General features: G+C 51.3%; 1 protein-coding gene and 1 long non-coding RNA gene across 4 annotated transcripts; one reads left to right on the top strand and one right to left on the bottom strand.

Annotated features, from left to right (window-relative positions):
* Window positions 1-3,078: 3,078 nt before the first annotated feature.
* On the bottom strand, window positions 3,079-11,198 carry LOC147572210 (uncharacterized). Of its 2 annotated transcripts, XR_015246180.1 has the most exons (3): window positions 10,037-10,484; window positions 5,155-5,861; window positions 3,079-3,591 (listed from the first exon to the last, which is right to left on the bottom strand). It is a non-coding gene; the product is annotated as an uncharacterized LOC147572210 (long non-coding RNA). The 2 variants fall into 2 exon arrangements; XR_015246179.1 differs by having other exon boundaries at window positions 3,079-5,861; window positions 10,037-11,198.
* Window positions 10,476-16,791, top strand: GPATCH4 (G-patch domain containing 4). 2 transcript variants are annotated; one of them, XM_025915276.2, is made up of 8 exons: window positions 10,476-10,580; window positions 12,263-12,401; window positions 13,103-13,176; window positions 13,278-13,370; window positions 13,453-13,539; window positions 14,895-14,986; window positions 15,230-15,280; window positions 15,692-16,791. In XM_025915276.2, exons 2-8 carry the CDS (start codon window positions 12,323-12,325, stop codon window positions 16,419-16,421), a joined length of 1,206 nt encoding a protein of 401 aa, XP_025771061.1. In that variant the 5' UTR covers window positions 10,476-10,580; window positions 12,263-12,322; the 3' UTR covers window positions 16,422-16,791. The 2 variants fall into 2 exon arrangements, with proteins under 2 accessions (XP_025771061.1, XP_086550239.1); XM_086694113.1 differs by lacking the exon at window positions 10,476-10,580 and adding an exon at window positions 11,337-11,474.
* Window positions 16,792-16,868: the final 77 nt, after the last annotated feature.

Raw genomic sequence — 16,868 nt, 5'->3', positions numbered from 1 at the left:
CGTGGGCAGCTCCTGCCTGGCTCGGCAAAGTCTCAAGGGAATGGAATGGGGGTGTCACCTGGTGCTCACCCAACCTGGCCAGTGTTCCAGTCCATCAACCCTGTCTATTCTGAGGGCCTGCTGGCGGGCAGGGGGAGCTCCTCCTGTGCGGGAACCTTCTCACGGCACCAGGGGGCTGTCAGAGGAGAACGGACAGAGCCTTAGAAGGCATGGCTGTCCCTGGCCTTTCCCTGAGGGACGAAAGGCAGCAGTGCTCAACTCAGCATTCTGCTCAATTCGACCCCTCACCTGGATTCCGCTCCTGGCCACGGATGTACCCACCAGCTAGACAGACACCTGCCCTGTGTGTGCAGGACAGAGCTCCAGGGTCCAAACGTTACAGCCGCGGGGCACGGTTGAGCCTGCATCTGAGCCGGCCTTGGGTACCGGTCATGATTCTGCTGCAGGCTGTGTGTCCCCGGGGCGCAGCCTCTTCACTGGGCCTGTGTCCTCACCTGAACAACGGGACTGCGATCCATTTAAACTATTTTCTGGGGGCGCCCGGGGGGCTCAGTCGGTTCAGCGTCTGACTTGATTTCAGCTCAGGTCATGATCTCGTGGTTTGTGGGATCGAGTCCCGTGTCAGGCTCCAGGCTCACAGCGTGGAACCTGCTTGGGATTCACTCTCTTCCTCTCTCTCTGCTCCTCCCCAGCTCTCTCTCTCTCTCTCTGTCACTCTCTCTGTGTCTTTCTCTCAAAACGAATAAACAAACGTTAAAAATAAAATGACAATTTTCTGAAGGGCCTCAGTGTGCAGAGAACACTAACGGATGGAAGTTCCCAGTCCGGGGGTGATGTCTGGTGGAGGTGAGGGTAAGATCAAATGGCAGGAAGCACAGAGAACAGTAAAAGACAAACATCTAGAAGGTATTTTCATGGTGGCAAAGATTTGACAATTATATTTTACTTTTTATTTTTATTTTTACATTTATTTTTTATTTTTTGAGAGACAGAGAGAGACAGAGCACAAGCTGGGGAGGGGCAGAGAGGGAGGGAGACACAGAATCCAAAGCAGGCTCCAGGCTCCAGGCTCTGAGCTGTCGGCAGAGCCCGACACGGAGCTTGAACTCACAAACCATGAGGTCATGACCTGAGCCGAAGTCGGATGCTTAACCAGCTGAGCCACCCAGGTGCCCCCTACAATTATATTTTACTTTTTAAAAGTCATGTCACCTGTCATTCTGTTTGTTAATAGTCTGTTTGCCATTGTGTTCAAGGGGGGCATTTATTTATTTATTTATTTATTTATTTATTTATTTATTTATTTATTATGTTTATTTGTTTATTTTTGAGAGGGGGAGGGGCAGAGAGAGAGAGGGAGAATCCCAAGCAGGCTCCACACTGTCATCACAGAGCCCGACACAGGGCTCGATCCTACAAACCGTGAGATCGTGACCCGAGCCGAAATCAAGAGTCAAACGCTCAGCCGACTGAGCCACCCAGGCGCCCCACGAGTGGACCATTGAAACTGTATTTCTGTTCAACTACCTCCTGCATATACCTTGAGACCCCGACTCCCAATTCATCAGCCGTTCTCATGGTGCAGGGCCTGGGGCTCTCCCACACCCCTGCTTGTGCTCTCTGCCCAGCTGGTCGAGGCTAGGTCCCACCGCACTGTGTGCAGACCCCCCACTCCCAGGCTCCCGTGGATCAAACTGAAACCCAGAAGGACGTACCCATCTACCATTCTCAGACCAGAATTTGAATAATTTACAGAGTGAGCCCCATCCCAGAGCTCCCATCCTTTCCCACGGGAGATACACTGTCACAGCATCATTCCCGTCTCGTGGACACAGAAACCAGTGTCCAGAGAAGGTTAGTAACTTGTTCGAGGTCATCTAGCCACTAGGTAACCCAGGTAGCTTATGTCCAAAGCTGGAGGAGTTCCTCCCTTCTGTGACAGAATAATTCCTCCAAACTTGGAAAAGGTAAACGGACAAGTGCTTGTTCTGGGTGGTTTTTTGGTATCACTCGAGCATCGTCTAAAAGCTTGCTTGACAGCCACCGGACTCGCCTGGAGAATGTACCTTTGTTGTTAGTCTACTTGATAAATGGTCCACAACCAGACATTTACAGTTCCGTCCTATTGGTGGTTAACCCGCAGAAGTGGATAAAGTAATCGGCTGTTGTTGCCCAATACAGAAGTTAACCATAAAAGTGTTTCAGTTTGGTTGCCTTAGAAAGTCGACCAGTCTCATATGCAAATTAGTAATCTTACTTTGAGATTCCTTTTTTGCCTTGTTCCCTCATTAATGAGTTAAATCAATGTTTGTTTTTTAAGTTATTTTTAAGTTTATTTGAGAGAGAGAGAGAGAGAGCAGGGAAGGGGCAGAGAGGGAGAGAGAGAATCCCAAGCAGGCTCCATGCTGCCAGCATAGAGCCCAATGGAGGGCTTGAACTCACAAACAGTGAGATCAAGACCTGAGCCAAAACCAAGAGTTGGACCCTCAAGCGACTGAGCCACCCCGGTGCCCCTACATGTTCTTATTTTCTTTTTATTTTTTTATTTTTGAGAGAGACGGAGTGTGAGTGGGGGAGGGGCAGAGAGAGGGAGACAGAATCAGAAGCGGAAGCAGCCTGGCTCCAGGCTCTGAGCCCTCAGCACAGAGCCCGACGGGCTCGAACCCACCAACCGTGAGATCATGACCTGAGCGGAAGTCGGATGCTTAACCTGCTGAGCCACCCAGGTGCCCTGCATGTGCTTTTTAAATCTACTTGAGATCATATCCTAGGAGCTGTTCCCTGCCTTGCTCTTTTCGCCTAATAGTGTATGGCAGGTGTCCCATCATCAGCATGGGACATAAAGCTTCCTCTGGTTCTGGGTCTGAATGTGTCCCAGTGGGTGACTGCAGCATATTTACCCCGACGCCCCCTGGTGGACATTCACGGTGCCACAGGTTGGGACAACTAGTTAGACATCTTAAGGGAAAAAATATAGATGTATATGAGCCACAACCCTCTCCATAAACTAAATCAATCCCAGGAATCTTAGAGAATTAAATGTAACAGTGAAGCCAAAATGAATCCCAGACTAATCAATTTTTCCATTGGAAGGCAACTTTTATTGCTTTTTAAAAACACGATCACACGATGATACTTAATTGTATACAACTTAACATCAAAACATTAAAAATGAAAATCTCCCTCAATCCCACCACATAGAGTAAATTGAACATTTTCTTGTTTGTCCTTCCAAACTTCCAGGACTGGGATCACGTGGGTTGAGTCGGGAGTCTGGGCTGCAGTGCTAGCGTGCAGGGCGCCCGAGGGCCAGCAGGGGGCGCGCGCAGGTGTCCGCTCGCCCTTGGGACGACCCTCGCTCTCTCGCGAGCCCGGGGCGCAGGGGGCGGAGTCCCGATTTCTCAAAGTCTCTTTCCGAGACGGGGAGTTGGGGGCAGGGGCTTGCGGGGTCTCCCACGCCATCCGTTGCAGGACCGGTCCCACTGCTTTTCCACTGAGGTCTCTGGAAGGACTGCACTTTAAAAATAGAAAAAAGGGCAGCTCTTCCTGCCCAGGGTCCTCCCTGTGCTTTAATAAAATCACCTTTTGCACCTAAAAACAAATAGAAAACAAGCAACCCAAATGTGGATGCATCCGCTCCCCTGAACACTGTGCTTCTCCAGGGTGACTCTAGAGGTGGCCGAGAGCTGCGGAGGACAGAGGGCCCCTTGGCGCCTGCCCCCTCCCGCCTTCCGGGCTCACCCCATCCCAAGGCCAGCATTTCCGCGTTCGGGGTTCAGGCCCCTTCAGGGGGGACACGAGGCCAGGAAAAGGTCCACAGAAGCACTGGGGAGACAGCGATTGGAGTTCAGGCCTTGACCCCGAAGGGAGAGGAGGACGGTACCAAGCGCAGGTGGCGGTGGCGTTTCTGGGACACACCTGTCTCCCCCTGAGACCACGGTCCTCTCTCTCCATCCCCGTTTTGTGTGCCCTCTGGCCCTCCGCTGACTTGCCTGCAAATAGGGACAACTACATCCAACGCGGGGTCACGATGGGGATCAAATATGACAATGTTTGTGAAAATGGCATTTTAAACTGTAAACCACCATTATAAAAACCATTAGTTTTTTTTAGCAAAGCGCTGTACGCAGAGGGTTGTAATGTGTTTATTATCGCGAACTGGGTCAATGAGGTAGAAAAACTAGAGACTGCCTAGGCGAGGGATTAGGAAGTCATCTCGGTCTAAGGAAAACTGACACCTGGCGCCTTCTTTTCCACCCGGAAACAAAAGTGAACAGAGGCTCTTCTGTAAACATGCCAGTGCTTGCGATACAGGCTTTTCAAAGCCCCACATTGTACTTGCGACCCGAGGCTGTTTTGTCTGAGCTCGCTCTCAGGTTTTGTTTCATTTATTTATTTACTTACTCATTTTTGAGAGAGAGCAAGAACGCAAGCAGGGAGGGGCAGAAAGAGGAGGAGGAGAGAATCCCAAGCAGGTTCTGCACACGAACCCTGAGATCATGACCTGAGCCGAAACCAAGAGTTGGACGCTTAGCCTGCTGAGCCACCCAGGCACCCCAGTTTCAGGTTTTATCTGCAGGGGGAAAAAAAAGGGGTGACAAGAGCTGGGGAAGAGAAGTGACTCAGGCGTTCATGAGCCCTCGGGCTTTGCTGGAGGTGGGAGGGGGGCTTTAAACGCAGTACAGAAAATTAACCCAATACCTTGAGGATTTCACTCGAGTCCAGAAACACAGAAAGGAATTTGAGTCGGTAATCCCAGGGCCACCTCACTTCCTCTATGTTTCTCTTCTCTGTGCCAAATCCCTCAGCACTGACTCTGGGCTGTACCCATTTGCTGCTTTAAAGTTATTTTCCAAGGGGCGCCTGGGTGGCTCAGTCAGTTAGGCGTCCGATTTCAGCTCAGGTCATGATCTCACAGTCTGTGAGTTTGAGCCCCGCGTTGGGCTCTGTGCTGTCAGTTCAGAGCCTGGAACCTGCTTTGGATTCTGTGTCTCCCTCTCTCTCTGCCCCTCCCCCACTCACGCTCTGTCCCTATCAAAAAATGAATAAACACTAAAAAAATTTTTTTAAGTTATGTTCTGATAAAAATAATATATGCTAACTCCAGAAAATTTGAAATTCAGGGAAAAGGTACAAAGAGGAGGAAACTCTTACCCATAATCCCTTCACCTAGGAACGGCTGCTTATAACATGTTCGTGTTCTTCCTTTGTTCTAGTGTGCCTGTGCATTTTTTAAAGGTATAATTCACATGCTGTAAAATCCAATTCAGTTGTTTTTAGGATATTCACGAGTTTAGCTGCCACCACTATGTAATTCCAGAACAATTCATCAATCTGAAAAGAAGCCCTGTACCCAGATCAGTCACTCTTCATTGCCCTCTCCCAAACTGACTTGTGTCTACAGATTTGCCTGTTCTGGACATTGTGTGTAGACGGAACCACACAGGATGAGGCCTTTGTCTCTGGTTTCTTTCACCTGGCACGTTGCCAAGGTTTCTCCACATTGTGGCGAGCACCGGCCCTTCACTCCTTTTGATGGTCAAGTAATATTGCATTGCGAGCGCCTCCCATGTTTCATTTATCCATCCAGCAGTTGATAGATGTTTGGGCTGTTTTCACTTCTTGAATATTATAAATGATGCTTCTATTAACAATCACATACAAGTTTTCATACAGACATAGGTTTTCAGTTCTCTTTGGGCGCACACCCAGGATGTGGGATGGTTGTGTCCTATGGTAATTCTATGTTTAACTTTCTCAGGAACTTTCAAACTGTTTTCCAAGGCAGCTGCCCCATTTTACATTCCCACCAGCAATACACGAGGGCTCCAATTTTTCCACATCCTCTCCATGTTGTTATCCTTAAAAAAAAAAAAAATTAGTTATCTTAGTAGGTGTGAAATGGTATCCCTTATGATTTTCATTTGCATTTCCCTGATGACTAATAAAGTTGGGCATCTTTTCATGAGCTTATTTGCCATGTGTAGATCTTCTTTGGAGAAATGTGTATTCAGATCCTCTGTCCACTGTAAAATTCTGTTGTCTTTTTATTGTTGAGTTGTAAGAGTTCTTTTTTTTTTTTTCAACGTTTTTTATTGATTTTTGGGACAGAGAGAGACAGAGCATGAACAGGGGAGGGGCAGAGAGAGAGGGAGACACAAAATCGGAAACAGGCTCCAGGCTCCGAGCCATCAGCCCAGAGCCCGATGCGGGGCTCGAACTCACGGACTGTGAGATCGTGACCTGGCTGAAGTCGGACGCTTAACCGACTGCGCCACCCAGGCGCCCCGAGTTGTAAGAGTTCTTTATATATTCTGGATATTAGAACCTCAACAGATATATGATTTGCAAATATTTCCTCCCATTCTGTGGATTGTCTCTTGAATTTCCTGATAATGTCCTTTGGACCACAAAAGTTTTAATTTTAAGAGATTTAGAGAGGGGTGCCTGGGTGGCTCAGTTGGCTAAGCGTCTGACTTTGGCTTAGGTCACGATCTCACTGTTTGTGAGTTCAAGCCCGGCGTTGGGCTCTCTGCTGTCAGCACAGAGCCTGCTTTGGATCCTCTGTACTCCCTTTCTCTGCCTTTCCCAGGCTTGTGCTCTCTCTGTGTCTCACTCAAAATAAATAAATAAACAAAACATTTTTAATTTAAAAAAAAAAAAAAAGAGCCTTAGAGATTTAGCTCCTACATTGAGTTCTCTGATCCATTTGGAGTTAGTTTTTGCATGATATGAGGGAAGGATCCAAATTCTTTTTTTTCTCTTTTTTTTTTGCATCTGGCTATCCAGTTGTTTCATCACCATTGTTGAAAAGACTATTCTCTCCCCATTGAATCCTGGCATTCTTGTTGCCAAAAAATTGTCCATAAATTTATGGGTTTATTCCCGGACTCTGGGTTCTATTCCATTGACCTCTACATCTATCCTATACCAGAACAACACTCTTGATTACTGTAGCTTTGTAGTAAATTTTGCAATAGAAAAGCATTAGTCCTTCAACTTTGTTCCTTCTTGAGAATGTTTTGGCTATTCTGGGCTCCTTGGATTTCCATATGAATGTTTGGATCAGCTTGTCAATTCATGCCAAAAAGCTGACTGGGATTTTGATAGAGACTGTGTTGAGTCTGCAGATTCATTGTGTTGAATTTGGAGAGTATTGTGACATTAAGTCTTCCCATTCATGAACATGGGCATCTTTCCATTTATTTAGATCTTCCTTATTTTCTTTCAGTAATATTTTGTTTTCATGTACAAGTCTTGTACTTCTTTTGCTATATTACTTTAATGCTTAACTGTCTTATTCCTTCTGATGCTGTTACTTATGGATGTTTAACAAGGATGAGCCCTTACTATGGATGCTTAACAAGAATGAGCCCTTCTGTTAAGTTTCTCAAGATCCACATATGAGTGAAAACCTATGTGGATCCTGGGAAACGTAACAGAAGACCATGGGGGAGGGGAAGGGGGAAAAAAGTTACAGAGAGGGAGGGAGGCAAACCATAAGAGACTCTTGGATACTAAGACCAAACTGAGGGTTGATGGGGGGTGGGGGAGGAGGGGAAAGTGGGTGATGGGCATGGAGGAGGGCACCTGTTGGGATGAGCACTGGGTGTTGTATGGAAACCAATTTGACAATAAATTATGTTAAAAACAACAACAAGAATGAGCCCTTACCTATGGATGTTTAACAAGGATGAGCCCTTCCTATGGGCGCCATCTTGTATCTGCTCTTTTCAATTCAATTACATCATAGACATTTCCCCCAAGTTATTAAGAATCCTTCTTCAACATCATATTTTAAGGCTGCATGTTAGCCCACCGTGTGGTCACACTAACTTATTTGGCCATTCTGTTGTGGGCTACTTAGGTTCTTTACAATTTTTCCATTTTTAGATATTACTGTAATAAGTATTTCTATGTACCATGCTATGTCTGCAAGTCAGATTACCTCCTTCTAAGTACTCGCGTATTCTTGTTCTAACAGCCTTTGTTTCTACTCTTGTGAGGAGGTGTGAGACTCCACGTCACTTGGAACTCCTTGAGGCCCACTTCCCTTGCAATCCCACACCGTCCCCAGGGCCAGGCCTGCACCTTCAAGGGAGGCTCCTTCAGAAAGCTTCGCCCGGGGGCCCCCGAACACGGGCAGGTGCAGCCATCTTACTCCCCACCCCCACCCCAGTACTGTGTCCTAACCTCACCAGAGCTCTTATTCCTGTGATATAAATGCTTGGCAACTTGTTGTATCTCAACAAGACTGTGAGGGCCAACAAGAGAGAGCACTTTTATACCTCCAGCCCTTGGTCTATAGAAAGCCCTTAATGGGGGCACCTGGGTAGCCTCCATCAGTTGAAGGTCTGACTTGCTTTTGGCTCAGGTCATGATCTCACAGTTAGTGAGTTTGAGCCCCGCATCGTGGTCTGTGCTGACAGCGTGGAGCCTGCTTGGGATTCTCTCTCTCTCTCTTTTTCTGCCCCTCCCATGCTTTCTCTCTCTCAAAATAAATAAACTAAAAAATATGTTTAAAAATATTAAAAAAAAAAAAAAAAAAAAGAAGACCCTTAATAAGTGTTTATTGAATAAATGAGTCAGGCAGAACACAGAGCTCAAGGCCTTAGACCAGAATAGGGGCCCTGGGTCAGGGAATTAGGGACACTCGGGTTTTAGAGTGACCCACAGAGTATTGTGAGCTGGGAAGGGCCCCTGCGGTTCCCTCATTCCGGAGTTTTCAAACCTCTTTTATCACCACAATATGATGTAAGACATTGGATAGGGAGAGGAGAGAGAAGAAATGGAGAGGGAGGTGGTGGAAACTGAAGCCCGGTCTGGGGATTCCCTCAGTGGCCCCCGAGAGACCACAAAAAAACCAAGTCTGTAAAGATGATTTAACTAGTCCAACATTCTAATTTTCCAGACAGGGAAAGGGTGCTCTTGAGCAGAAGTGACTTGTTCAAGGTCCCACAGTTAGTGGCAGAGAAAAGGACTCAGAAGTGACTCCCATTCACAGAAGATTCCAAAACTGAATCCAGTGTCTGAGGAGCATCTTTGTAGCAATCACGAAGAATGCACTAGGCAAGCATCTAGAATTCCATTAACCGAGCGCGCACTAGGCAAGCATCTAGAATTCCATTAACCGAGCGCCATTGTTTAAACTAGTGTTCCCATGTAGCATTTTTTAAAATGTTTATTTATTTTTGAGAGAGAAGGAGACAGAGCGCTAACGGGGAAGGGGCAGAGAGAAGGAGACACAGACTCGGAAGCAGGCTCCAGGCTCCGAGCTGTCAGCACAAAGCCGGATGCGGAGCTCGAACCCACCAACCCTGAGATCATGACCTGAGCCGAAGTCAGAGGCGTAACTGACTGAGCCACCCAGGCGTCCCTCCATGTAGCATGTTTAAAAAAAAAAAAAAAAAAAAAAAAAAATGTGTATTTATTTTTGAGAGAGAGAGGGAGAGGCAGAGAGAGGGGGAGACAGAGAATCCCAAGCAGGCTCTGCGCTGTCAGTGCAGAGCCCAACGTGGGGCTCGAACTCACTAACCGTGACATCATGACCTGAGCTGAAACCAAGAGTTCAACGTTTAACCGACTGAGCCACCCAGGCGCCCCCCTCCTCCCTCCGCACCACATTTAGCATATTTTAAAAGTAAAGTTAATTTTACGGAGAAAATGTGATGAAGAGGAGTGTGACAAAGTGAGCAATTGTGACAAACCTTACCGGGAGATGCCGGTTTTTCTCTTCCAGTTTCTGGAGCAGGTGCACCCTTAACTTCCCGTAAATACTGATATAGGGAGGCCGATGGGCGGATTTTTTCAGGTTTTAGTTCTGCGGGGGGCTTGGCGAGGCCCAGGCATAGTGGGTGTGGCTGGGGGCATGTGCAACTTCTCCTGCTAACTTGTTAGCCAAGTGCAGCTAACTGCACAGTTTGCTCAGTGGAGCCACCTTGCAAGTGCAAAGTCCCCAGCTTGGCGCGCATTCCGGGACCCCGGGGCCCGGCGTCTCGCTCGGGGCCCCACCCCCACCTCCTCCAGCCCCACTCACGGTGTCAACGACCCCGGCCAGGCCAGAGGCTCCCGAGTCAGGGCATCATCAGCACCAAAGAGGCAGGTCCCGGCACAGCGTTTGATGAGCCTACTCAAACCTCCAAACGCCTGTTCCTGCAAGCTGAGCACTGGTCCCGCCGAAACCACTCCCGAGGGGCCCCCTCCCAACCCCTGCGCGCTCTCGGGAGACTCCTTCCCCACGTCTGTGGCGGGACTAGCTCAGCGTCGCAGCCAAAGCTGTTCTCGGCGTTCTCGGGGCCAGTTAGGACAAGTCCCTCGGCCGCTCCGGGGCTGTAGACTGGCGGCGAGTAGAACACCCCCAAACCTCCGGAAACGGGCGCGCGCGAGTTTCCATGGCAACCATACCCGCCAGGGAGCCTCAGCAATACCCACCAGGCCCCAAGGACCCGGGCTTCCGGGCCCGTGATGGTCTCTATGGTTTCGGCAGCCTAGAGGGGCCGAGTCCCCGGCACTTCCGGGAAGATGGCGGCGCACCGGTCGGAGGAGGCACGTGTTCCTGCGGAGAGGGCCCCGCGGTGACGGTAAGGGGCTACCGCCCTCCGCGACGGTGGCATTCGGAGCCCGGGCTCGGGAGCAAAGGCTAGAGCAGGAGAGAAGCTTTGCCCGGCGGGACCGCGGCGGGAGGGCTGGGATTTAAACCTCACGAGGAAGGAGGCTAGGGAGAGGGTAGCGGCCCTTTGGAACTGCTGTCAGGAGACTGGCCTAGGCCACTTTCCCAGAAAACTCAGGTTGACAGGAGAGGGGATAGTTCGTGCAGGCGCGCGCGCAGACTTCACAGAGCCTGCGGCGCGCAGCCTGGGATCTAGTTGCTTCTGTCCACAGTTATCCATGGGCAGCGGGCTAAAGCAGCCCCCACCTGTGTCATACCGGCAGGACGCATTCTCACTCCGGGCGCTGCGTTAAGTGCACTGGGGTTGGAGAACAAAGTCCGACTCCGATTTCCAGGGCGAATGGTTTCTGCCACAAGGGAGAGGCAGAAACCTTTCGTCGGGAAGCACAGAGAGCCGTAAGAGACAGAGGGGATATTAACACCAGTTCTGGGATGTCTGAGATCCCGGATCCACGACTTGCCAGCTCTCTGATTTGGGCGGGTAGCTAAACTCCTCAGTGCCATTTCTTCGTTTGCAAATGATGGCAACACTTGCTAGTAGGATTGTTGGGAGGAGGAAATAAGATAATCTGTGTAAAGCAATTAGCATGTTGGCATCGAGTAAATGTGTTCGTGTTAGATGTTTTTATTATTGAAATTTGGGGGCTGATGCATCAGCGGTAACTTCTGGGAGGAGGCAGAGTTTTGAGGTAGCCTTAAAGGCCCCAGTGTCTTTTTACCATTCTTAAAAATTCAAGAAGCAAGACAGAGCCATTTCTTCATTCAGCGCTTTTCTGTTGGGATTCTCGGAGTATCAGGTTTTCAGGTAATCGTCCTTTAATCGTCCTTCACGGTAAGAACGTGAACAGAAATGGAAGTCATTCTGAGTTTGTTTTCATACCTAACCAGACTGGTCATGATTGTTTTTTTGTTGTTTTTTTTTAATGTTTATTTTATTTTTTGAGAGACAGAGAGCGAGCGGGGGAGGGGCAGAGAGAGTGGGAGATCTAGAATCTGAAGCAGGCTCCAGGTTCCGTGCTGTCGGCACAGAGCGGGCCTCGAGCCCATGAACTGCGAGATCATGACCCAAGCTGAAGCTGGACGCTCAACCAACTGAGCCATCCAGGCGTCCCTTTGTTGAGTATTCTTATAACTCAGGTTAAAAGACTCTCAGCTTTGTTTTTACATGGTAATAAACGGTGGGAGATGTTGTCAGGCAGTGGTGAAGAGCAGGGAGTCTGCAGACAAGATGTCTGGTTGCCATCTACACATCAGCTGTGTAACCTGGAGCAAGTTGCCTAACCTCCTTAGGCCTTAATTTCCTCATTTCTAAAGTAGGGAGAGTAATACCTTTCTGAATGCAGAGTACTCTTCCCGGGCTGGGAAGATTGAGTGAAATCATCATGTGGTGAGCTCTCGGTACATTTCGGTATTATTATTGACACTAGGATTTGACTTTCCGACTTGCTGACCTCTCTGTGGTCAGACAGGGAGCTCCCCAAAGACTGGGCCTCCTTCCTCTGTCTCTGCCCCAGGTTCGGAAAAGAATTTTTCTGAGAGCAGCCCGGATGGATTCGATGGGTGATTTGGGCACTTTCTCCTTTTCTCTTGAAGGGATGAGAATGATGTCGTCTACTCTGCTGAAGGCCTGAGCTTAGTGACCCTCCCGTCACCATGAGTGTCACGCCAGAGATTAAGAGTCGTGGGATGAAGTTTGCCGAGGAGCAGCTGCTGAAGCATGGATGGACCCAAGGTCATCCCCGTGGCGCCCCTTCCACATCCTTCCAACTTTCTGCCCAGGGGAGCGGCAGCGTCCTGGGCTACCCATTTGTAATCCGTGCAGCTGGAGGAGGAAAAGCTAGTTTATTTTATTTTATTTTATTTTTTTTAATTTTTTTTTTCAACGTTTATTTATTTTTGGGACAGAGAGAGACAGAGCATGAACGGGGGAGGGGCAGAGAGAGAGGGAGACACAGAATCGGAAACAGGCTCCAGGCTCTGAGCCATCAGCCCAGAGCCCGACGCGGGGCTCGAACTCACAGACCGCGAGATCGTGACCTGGCTGAAGTCGGACGCTTAACCGACTGCGCCACCCAGGCGCCCCTGGAAAAGCTAGTTTAAAGGGAAATTTACAGGTGAAAATTCCCAGCTTTTCCAGAAAATGGAAGAGTGGAAGAAATTTTACAGTGGGTCAGTGAGAAAGAAGTGGTTGGGAGGACTGGGAGAGGGGGGAAGGGGCACAACCTCTGTCCTGGAGGAAGCATGAAGGAAAAGACAGCTTGAGCTCAGACAAAGGCAGGGACACTGTGTGCAGAAATGCCAGGAACAGTGGGACTGGAGGGCATCCGCCCGGGACGGAGTGTACCCAGCGCTCCGTGTGGGAGGGCAGAGTGGCCCTCCCAGTGGGGGCTCAGGGCAGGCAGCAGAATAAACGGGTCGCTCCCCGTCCTGCAGGCAAAGGTCTGGGCCGGAAGGAGAATGGCATCACCCAGGCCCTCAGGGTGACGCTGAAGCAGGACACTCACGGGGTAAGACTGGGCAGGCTGAGGGAGGGCAGTGTGGATGGGAGAGGGGGACTCTGGGGACAGGGCAGGGACAGGTCCTCAGGGTTCACACTTCTTTCTGGCAGGTGGGACATGACCCTGCCAAGGAGTTCACGGACCACTGGTGGAATGAGCTCTTCAACAAGACTGCAGCCGGCTTGGTTGTGGAGACTGGGCAGGTAGGAGTGCTGACAGATGGCCATTGGACCGTGGGGGCCTGGGACACGCCTGTGCCACCCATTGACTGACACCTTCCCCCAGGATGGAGTCCAGATAAGGCATCTTTCTAAGGAGACTACCCGTCGTAATCGTCCCAAGCCCAACTTGCTGTATCAGAAGTTTGTAAAGGTACCAGGGGCTGGGTGTGAGAGGGTCCATCCTTTTTCCCCCCTCCCTGGCCTCCCCTGGGGCCTGAACAGTTGCTCTGCATGCCTTACCTGTTCTGGGGACCACCCTAACGTCACATTCTGTGACCAACCTTGCCATTGCTTGTCTAGACTGCCTGGCCCTTGGCCAGGACTGAGGTCTGCAGGTCCCGTGGATCCTACCATCTGCTGAGGGGCGGCGATAGAGGGTGGGGAGACAGAGATGCTGCCAGAGCAGGGTGAGAGGGGATGTCCGGTGCAAAGGACTCCAAATCCAGAGGGGACCTGAGAGAGGATCTGACCCATCCTCTTTATTGTGCCGTTGTGGCCCAGAGTGGGGAAAGTGGCTTGTAGACAGGACTAGAACCCAGGTCTGCAGACTCCTGCTTTCCAGCATACTGATAGAAGGGAGCATCTGTTGTGTGCTATGGGCTCTGTGTCATGTAGCAGCCCTTTCCCCTGGTCCTCATCACTGTGGCCGTTGTCCTTTCTGCTGGATTTTGTCCCAGCCTTACACGCAGACTCCTCACCCCGTTAGTTCAGTGCCACAGAGCATCCAGAGTGCTCTCTGTAACGGAGTTCACTGGGGCTCTGGCTCGTCCCTGACCTAGTAGGACAGTCCTGATGTGTCACACTGGTTCATGTGGCCCTGCAGCCTGGTCCTGTACTCACCCTTGTTGAGACCTCTGCACTGTTAGCCGGATAGAATCAGTTCTCAGGAATGTACCATCTTCTTTCACCTTCGGGGCTTTGCACGTGCTCCTCCCGCTACCTTTCCCCCTCTGCCTGCCAACTTTTGTCTGTCTTCCGGAGCTCACCAAGGTCCTGAAGCTTCCCTAAACCCTGAAGTCAGCTTGGGTACCCCTCCTCTGGCACAGGCAGCGCTTTCACCACGATGGCCTGTGTTCTGCCATCCTCCCTTTGCCCCACACGTAGATTTCACATGGGCTGGACCTCTCGATCCTGTTCGACTCTGTACCCCAACCCTTGGCCCGTGGTAGGTTTTCAGTCTGGTTAAATAAAGCCCTGTGTGTAGGTGTGGGGGAGGGGTGAGAAGCACCGTCTTTACAGTTAGCACCATGAGGACCTGCTGGTCCAGAGCGCTCCCTCCTCCCTTCTGCCCACTACCCCCCCACCCCCCACAGCTGCAGCCCACCTCCTGCCCAAGTTGGAAGTATGCAGCTCGGCACACCTCCCTGGGGGTCTCAGGGAGCCGTATCGGGGACTGGCAAGATTTGTGCCTATGGCTACCAATTCCTGGGGGGGGTTCCAGGAGGGGAGAGGGATCGGCAGTGGTGTTGAGCGGGCTTTGTCCACCCCCATGATCACTCCTTCTAGACGGCCACGTTGACGTCAGGTGGTGAACAGCCAGACAAAGACATGGAGAGCCACAGTGATGATGACAGCCAGGGGTCCAAGCCTCCAAAGATGTGAGACCTCATTTCAGTGGTGGGGGGGGGTGCGGGAGAAGAGACCTTTGAACCTCCAGAGAAGGCACCAAGTCTCGTGCCTGACTGGGCTGCTTCGGGTGGAACCGCGTTGTACTGATCTTTGCATCGCCGGCACCTAGAAAGTGCCAGGTCCCGAACAGGAAGTCAGTGTTGAAGGAATGCCTTAGAGGGCAGGCCTTTCCACGAGCTCTGTGTGTAATTCTTGATCCCCCCACCCCACAGTCTGACCGATGAGATGCTGCTCCAAGCCTGTGAGGGGCGAACAGCACACAAGTGAGTAGTGTTTGGCTCCCCGGGCTCCCTGCCTTCCTCCCTGTCGCAAGCCCACCCTAGAGGATGGTGTGCGCCACTCTGTACTCTTCCCACCCCAGGGGAAGGGTTCCAGCTGCCCGCAGGCAGCTCCGCGGCACCTGGGGGCTCAGTTACTTAAGTGTCCAGCTCTTCATCGTGGCTCAGGTCATGATCTCACGGTTCATGAGATCGAGTCTCACGTTGCGTTCTGTGCCAACCGTGTGGAACCTCCTTCTCTCTCTGTCCTTCCCCTGCTCACGTGCGCCTTCTCTCAAAACAATAAACGTTGGAAAGAGAGAGAGGCAGCTCCTCCCCTGCCAGTTCTGCACACAATCTCAGGACTAGGCCTGCTCCCCCATACCTCACTCCGACCCGGGCCTCCATGTGTTTCAGGGCTGCTCGTCTTGGGATCACGATGAAGGCTAAGCTCGCTCGGTTGGAGGCCCAAGAACAGGCCTTCCTGGCTCATCTCAAAGGCCAGGACCCCGGGACCTCTCAACTACAGTCTGAGAGCAAGCCCCGCAAAAAGAAGAAAAAGAAAAGAAAGCAGGAAGGGGAGGAAGAGGCTACGGCAACTGATGGGGATGCAGAAGAGGAGTGCCCAGAGGACCCAGGCCAGAGCACCAGGAGAAGCCAGAAGAAGAAAAGGCAACAGCGAGAAAAGGCGGTTGCAGATGAGACAGGGGGCACAGCTGTCGGAGGCGGGGACGGGGAGGCCACAGGAACAAGTGAGCTGGGAGAGTGGAAGAACGGGGAGCAAACGGATGAGCCCTTCGGGAAAAGGAAGAAGCGGCGGCACCGAGCAGAGAAGGTGGGGGTGTCGGGTGGAACAGGAGGCATTGGGCCGGAGCAGGCGGAGAGCGGGGCGCACGCGGAGCCGGGCAGCAGACGCGAGCAGAAGCGGCGGCAGCAAGACTTGGGCGCAGAAGCCACGGCCCGGGCTGCCGAAGACGGCGGGGCCCAGGAGGCAGCAAGCAGAAGGCACGGTGACGGGAAAAGCAGGAGAAGCAAGAAGAAAAGGCAGCGGCCCCAGGAGGAGGAGGATGTAAGGGAGGGGGAGGGGGGCAGAGCTGGAGTCCGCCCTGACGGGAGAACAAGGAAGGAGAAACCGAAGAAAGACTGAAGGGCAGGTCAAGGCGGGGCTCTACAGATTCCTTTTCAGGACTTGAAGTCTGAGACCCCAGTGGACGAGGGCTCCTGCGCCCTCCCCGTGAGGAGTCCCTCCCAAGGAGGAAGCCGAGTGCCGGAGCGCCAGCTGCTCACAGGACAGTGTGGGCAAGCGCTGGGGACTGTGGGGACAGGAAGGCAGAGGCCCTCTGGAGGGGCACCCTTGCTGAAGGCAGATGCAAGTGTGGGCAGAATGGACTCCAGCCCATAGCCTGCCAGTGTCAGCACTAGAAAAAATGGTTAGCTTGGGCTCCAGGCCAGGTCAAGTCCTGACTGGCCTCTCCACCCCCCGGCTAACATCCTAAATACAAATTCGTTTCCTGGGATGCCTCTGAAGGGATTTCTTCTGTTCACCTCCATCTTGCTACCCTGTTAGTGGACGGAGAAAGCTCAGAGAACCTCA

This window comes from Puma concolor, chromosome E4 (assembly GCF_028749965.1).
Source record: "Puma concolor isolate L17-30 chromosome E4, mPumCon1.1.hap2, whole genome shotgun sequence".
Taxonomy (NCBI): domain Eukaryota; kingdom Metazoa; phylum Chordata; class Mammalia; order Carnivora; family Felidae; genus Puma; species Puma concolor.
This window is presented reverse-complemented; position numbering and strand designations above follow the sequence as displayed.

Bases quoted from the DNA above. Each gene is read 5' to 3' on its own strand.
- GPATCH4 (XM_025915276.2), top strand. From the start codon at position 12,323: ATGAGTGTCACGCCAGAGATTAAGAGTCGTGGGATGAAGTTTGCCGAG. The intron at 12,402-13,102 runs GTCATCCCCGTG...CCCGTCCTGCAG, and splicing joins GAAGCATGGATGGACCCAAG to GCAAAGGTCTGGGCCGGAAG. The intron at 14,987-15,229 runs GTGAGACCTCAT...CCCACCCCACAG, and splicing joins GGGTCCAAGCCTCCAAAGAT to TCTGACCGATGAGATGCTGC.